The 6,000-nt window shown below is 41.2% G+C and overlaps 1 protein-coding gene across 1 annotated transcript; it reads left to right on the top strand.

The window, feature by feature from the left end:
- Positions 1 to 1,675: 1,675 nt before the first annotated feature.
- Positions 1,676 to 4,867, top strand: LOC115745759 (receptor-like protein 7). The gene has a single exon (XM_030681332.2). It carries the CDS (start codon positions 1,676 to 1,678, stop codon positions 4,832 to 4,834), a length of 3,159 nt encoding a protein of 1,052 aa, XP_030537192.2. The 3' UTR covers positions 4,835 to 4,867.
- Positions 4,868 to 6,000: the final 1,133 nt, after the last annotated feature.

Below are 6,000 nucleotides of genomic sequence, written 5' to 3'. Positions count from 1 at the left end.
AGAGAATGTTGTCTTGAAAATTTGGAGAAGAAGACCAACATTTAATACTAAAGGGTAGGATAATATTTTGGGAGAGATATTTTGGTATCTTGAATGCAAGAGGGGCAAAATGGTCATTTCTTACCAAGGAATAGTCAACATTTTCGGTCAAGGGGATTATTTGACCAAAATGCCCTTGAGCCAAAGTGAAAACTTGGATATTTTTCAAGGGTAAATGGGTCTTTTCCTATCTCCAAATCAAATTTTAATTTTTCCTGAATCCTTTGGGGCGAACCGTGAAGAAATCGTACACTAGAATATTGATCCAGAATATTCCCTCGACAATTTTCATGGCCAAAGAGTCAATCCAGAATCAAGTTCTTAGGTCCACGTACTTGATTTTCCTAGCTAGTCATTTCCATTTGGTTAGTTTGCTCGAGAGGGATCAATTCCGAGTGAGATTCGATCGAAATACATCAATGAGACATTTCATTTATTCAAAGCTTCGAAAATGGGTTGGAATTCAGGATGTCAAGTACGGTCCACAGAAAATAAATTCATTTTTACTCGTCAACACACTTTTTATAAATCATCGACCAGGGGAGCACCCTTGAAACGACAATTCTGCATTCTCTAGTGAAGTCAACTGACAGCTATCTGTACTTTGGTCGTTAGGCTCGATTGGAGTTAAAGTTCAATGTTTTTCCTCTCCATAATTGTCGATTGTCGGAAAGTCCTTCATTCCGAAACATCCTTCACGTTCGGATGAAATAAAGATTCCTCCAAGTGTGTACCCGCCAAACCGGACCAAAGGTGCAATCTTCCCAGCTCTAGGAAGGGGCATGGAAATTTTGGGTGTGAAAATTTCAACCCCGAAAGGTTTTCAAATCCCTGCTCTGTTCATGGGCTTGAAGTTGGACTTGATTGACTGGTCCACTTCATCATTGATCTGAGTCGTCTGACTAGTGATTACTGCTGACTTCAAGTCAACAATAACGTCGAATGAAAAATGCGGTCTGCTAATTTCACTTGGCTGCAATAACATGTTGTAAGTCCTCTGGAAATGTCAAATCCTAGCGTTAATACGATGATCTTCATCTATAATGGACTAGTTCCATCTGGTAGCATATGATCTAACTGCAATGAAGATGCGAGTTTTAAGCAATCCAAAACCAAAATTATGAATAACGGCCGAAAGCGATACCGAGAAATAAAGTCAGGCATCTCACCAATTTCACTAGTCTGATAAGATTTTTCTAAATATGTTTCTAAAACTGAGTTTCTGAGTTTGGTTAGTTCTTGGGATGGTCTTAACGATGATAAAAAGAAGGGATGACCGCACTGGAAATCCTCAAGCTTGGCAAGAAGGTACAATCAATCTCTAAGACTTTCAAATGATGCGATCAAGTCCTAAAACTTTTCAAAGATCCGTAAAAAATGTAACATGAAAGTGAGTCCTGAGGGCTCCATCTTTGGATGCCTCATTGATATTATGAGTGTGCGCATTCCCAAGTCAAGTCAACTTAAGATAGTCACACGTAGGGACTGAAAAATTAATGATAGGACGTCAAAAGAATTTTAGACCAAACACAGCTGGATAGGATTCTCATACTAGGAAGTTCGTGTTCATCTGGCTTCCATTAGGAACACAGCTCCGCCTTGTATGTGCCACACTCACAAACTCTGCTTGGAACAAATGAGGATTTGGCTCCTCCTATGGCTGGTCTTACTTCTCGCACATACCAACCCCTTCAGCATAGGCACGGTTTTGGTCTCGGGCCAGTGTGTCGGCGATCAGAAATTGCTGCTGCTGGAATTGAAGAATAGCCTCAGCTTCTCTGCTTCCTTGTCCACTAAATTGATCAAATGGAATCCGAGCAATGATTCTTGGGATGGCGTGACCTGCGAAGGTGGCCAAGTCACGGGTCTTGATCTGAGCAACGAGAGCATCACTGGTGGACTTGACGATTCATCGAGTCTTTTCAGACTCAATCATCTTCGGAGGCTGAATTTGGCTTACAACAGCTTCCAGTCTTTGGAGATTCCATCTGGGTTCGGCAGTCTCACCCATTTGGTCTACCTGAATCTTTCAAATGCCGGGTTCGTAGGGCAGGTTCCAATTGGGATATCACGTTTGACAAGGTTGGTCACTCTTGATGTATCTCTCCTATATTTGCCTGGGCTCTCTTCACTGAAACTCGAGAATCCGAATCTAAAGATGCTTGTTGGGTCTCTTAGCGAGCTGACAGAGTTGTACCTTGATGGAGTGAACGTGTCTGCTACAGGCAATGAATGGTGCAATGCCTTGTCTTCTTCACTGCCGAAGCTTCAAGTGTTGAGCATGATGAATTGTTATTTATCAGGTCCCATTGACTCTTGCTCTTCCCTCGTGGATCTTCGTTCTCTGTCAGTAATTAATCTGGGCTACAATAATCTGTCTACCACTGTCCCGGAGTTCTTTTCCCACTTCCACAATTTAACTACTCTGCAACTCAGTAATTGCGGCCTGCAGGGAGAATTTCCTCAAAACATCTTCCAGGTACAAACACTTCGGACCCTTGATCTCTCATTCAACGAACTCCTTCAGGTCTCTTTGCTCGGACTTCCAGAGAATGGTTCTCTTCAGACACTGGTTCTTAGTTTCACAAATATTTCCAGGAGGCTCCCAGAATCGATTGGTAATCTCAGGAATCTGTCAAGAATAGAATTGGTGAATTGCAACTTTGATGGAAATATCCCAAGCTCTTTCACCAATCTTTCCCAACTGGCTTATTTGGACTTCTCATTCAACAATTTTACTGGTTCAATTCCATCACTCAGCAAATCCAAGAATCTGACACAAATCACTTTGTCCCACAATAATCTAACTGGTCAGATTAATTCAACCCAATGGGAATATCTCTCGAGTCTTCTTATTCTCGACCTGCGATTCAATTCACTGAAAGGAGATATTCCTTCATCTCTGTTCACAATTCCATCGATTCAGAGGCTTCAACTTTCCAACAACCAATTTTCGGGTCAAGTGAAGGGATCTTTTAATGCTACATTGCACGAACTGGATACACTTGATTTGAGCAACAACAATATAGGAGGAGAACTTCCGATGTCTATATGGGAACTCCGAGGGCTCAAGTACCTCTCACTTTCTTCCAATAATTTCAGCGGCTCATTCCCCATTAATTTGGTTCAGCAGCTGAAAAATCTTTCGTATTTGGATCTTTCCTACAATCGTTTTATCATTAATGCCACAAATACTGCTTCCCAGGCGTCTTCATTCCCTAACATTACAACTTTAAAGTTGGGTTCTTGCCATCTGAGGACTTTACCTGAGTTTCTGGCTGGGCAACGCCAATTGATATATCTGGACCTCTCAGTCAATCAAATTCAGGGCAAGATACCGAAATGGATATGGGAGCTTCAAAATCTTCTGTATCTCAATCTTTCGTCCAATTTGCTAGATGATATTGAAAGACCGTCACCTAATCTTACTTCTACTCTTATAGTTCTTGACCTCCATAACAACAGTCTCCGTGGACACACATTGCCACTGCCGCGATTTGCCACATACATGGACTTCTCGAGCAACAACTTCACTTTAGTCATTCCACCAACGATTGGCATAACGCTTTCTTTTGCGATATTCTTCTCCCTCTCCAATAACAACTTCCAGGGGTTCATCCCAGAATCAATTTGCAAAGGTGAATCTCTCGAGGTACTCGACCTATCTCACAATAATTTGAGTGGAAATATTCCTGATGGCTTAGTGATGGAGTCTCTCAAGGTATTAAATCTGCGAAATAATGCCTTGGATGGTAGCATCATCAATTTCCCTGGAACATGTGGTTTGAAGACTTTGGATCTCAGTGGTAATCGTTTACAAGGGAAGTTCCCAAAGTCATTGGCAAATTGCACAACTCTGGAGGTTTTAGACATGGGAAACAACCAGATAGATGACGTGTTTCCATGTGAATTGAAGAGCATCCCTAGTCTACACGTCCTTGTTTTACGATCCAACAAATTCCATGGAGGGGTTGGATGTCCAGGGACTGATGGCACTTGGAAGATGCTTCAAATTTTAGACATATCTTCCAACAATTTCAGTGGCACTGTGCCTGCTCAATGGCTCGCAAATTGGGAGGCTATGAAGGCTAATGTAGACTTTAATCACATCCAATATCCTTTTCTTCGCTTAACGGGACTCTATTATCAGGACACAGTAAGCGTTACCATCAAAGGTCTGGAAGTGGAGCTGGTGAAGATTTTGACTCTTTTCACTTCAATCGACTTCTCATGCAACAATTTAGATGGCGCAATACCTGAAACTCTGGGGGCTCTCAAAGCTCTTTATGTCCTCAACTTATCAAACAATGGATTCTCAGGGCCAATTCCTCCATCCCTAGGGCACCTGCAACAACTTGAGTCGTTGGACCTTTCAAGGAACGACCTCAATGGGACGATCCCCACACAGCTTTCGGACCTGAATTTTCTTTCCGCCCTGAACCTCTCGTACAATAAGCTTGTGGGAAGCATCCGGGCAGTGAAACAATTTCTCACCTTTTCAGCAACTTCCTTCGAAGGCAACAGCGGATTGTGCGGACAGCCGCTGGGAACAAAATGCCCAAATAACAACAGCGGATTGTGTGGACCCCTGCTGGGAACAAATTGCGGGACGGAAGAAGCTGGTGACGATGGCGACGACGATGACAGCGAGAAGAAGTGGTTTTACCTGGGCACACCTCTTGGATTCGTCGTTGGCTTCTGGGCATTTTGTGGACCGTTGGCGTTTGTCAAATCATGGAGGTTGGCTTATTACCGATTCTGGGATAAAGTGCTGTTCAGACACTCACGTCCATGAAGAATTCCATGGAGGTTCGTTTTTAAACTTGACAAATTGCATTTTCCTTTTTTCTTCCCTTCATAGTTCTTCATCACCAAAGACAGGTTCTGCATGTTGATCAACAGAAATCGTGCAATTTGCTAGTTAATTGTCATGTATATTGACTTGATCTTGCAACAATATTTGCGACTTATGTCCGTCATTGTTCTAGTTACTTAATAACCACGTTATCTATTTATGACTCAAAACTAAATCATAACGCGATAAGAGATAATCTACTATTAGGTCTGTGGATGGTAAAATTTCATTTCATTGGTAACTTACAAATAATCACAACAACAAGTGCTAATCTACTATTAAATTTGTGGATAATGAATTTGCTATTTCATTAATTACTCACAGGAAGTTACGTGCCCACTTGTAAAATCTAAAACAAGTAGTAATGTACTAATGTGTTTGTCGATGTTGACGTAAAATTGTTATTTCATGGCTACCTTACAAGCACTTGCGTGCCCATTTCCGAAATCTAAAAACAATCTCCTATTGGGTTTTGTGAATGGTAAAATTATTATTTCATTAATAACTTACGAATAATTGCGCGGCCATTTGTAAAAACTAAGGCATGTGGTAATTTACTATTGGGCTTGTGGATGGTGGGATTTTAATTTCAATGGTACTTACAAAAACTCACTCGTCCGCTTATAAAATCTAAAAACAAGTGGCAATCTAGTATTCGATTTCGTGGATGGTAAAATTGTTATTCCATTGAAAACTTAGAAACAGTTCCGCGCCTACCGGTAATCTATTATTAGGATTTGCGAGTGGAAACGTTGTTATTTCATTGGTAACTTACAAATACTTACGCGCCTGCTTGCAATTCTAAAGTGGAAATTTACTGTTTGTTCGTTTTTTTTTTTTTTTTTTGGGTCGAACATTGTTGTCAATGGCAAATTGTTGCTTTGTTAGTGATTCATAACTAGTTGATTAGACTGAAAAATTACCGATCACTGTCTACCTATCCTTGATATTTTAGATTTACTACCGATATAATGTATTTACCACGCACGGGACAAATTCCGTTTTTGCCGTAAACGAAACTTTAGAAATCAGCCCATCGATGGAGCACGACTGAAACGACAATTGTGCGTTCTCCAGTCAAAGTCCGATTTGCAGCGAAGGTGGGT

This window comes from Rhodamnia argentea, chromosome 10, assembly GCF_020921035.1.
Source record: "Rhodamnia argentea isolate NSW1041297 chromosome 10, ASM2092103v1, whole genome shotgun sequence".
NCBI classification, from domain to species: Eukaryota; Viridiplantae; Streptophyta; class Magnoliopsida; order Myrtales; family Myrtaceae; genus Rhodamnia; species Rhodamnia argentea.
The sequence above is the reverse complement of the archived record's forward strand: the minus strand, read 5'-3'. Positions and strand labels throughout refer to the sequence as shown.

What these genes read in the sequence shown, in the direction of transcription:
- LOC115745759 (XM_030681332.2), top strand. Translation starts at nt 1,676, where the DNA reads ATGAGGATTTGGCTCCTCCTATGGCTGGTCTTACTTCTCGCACATACC.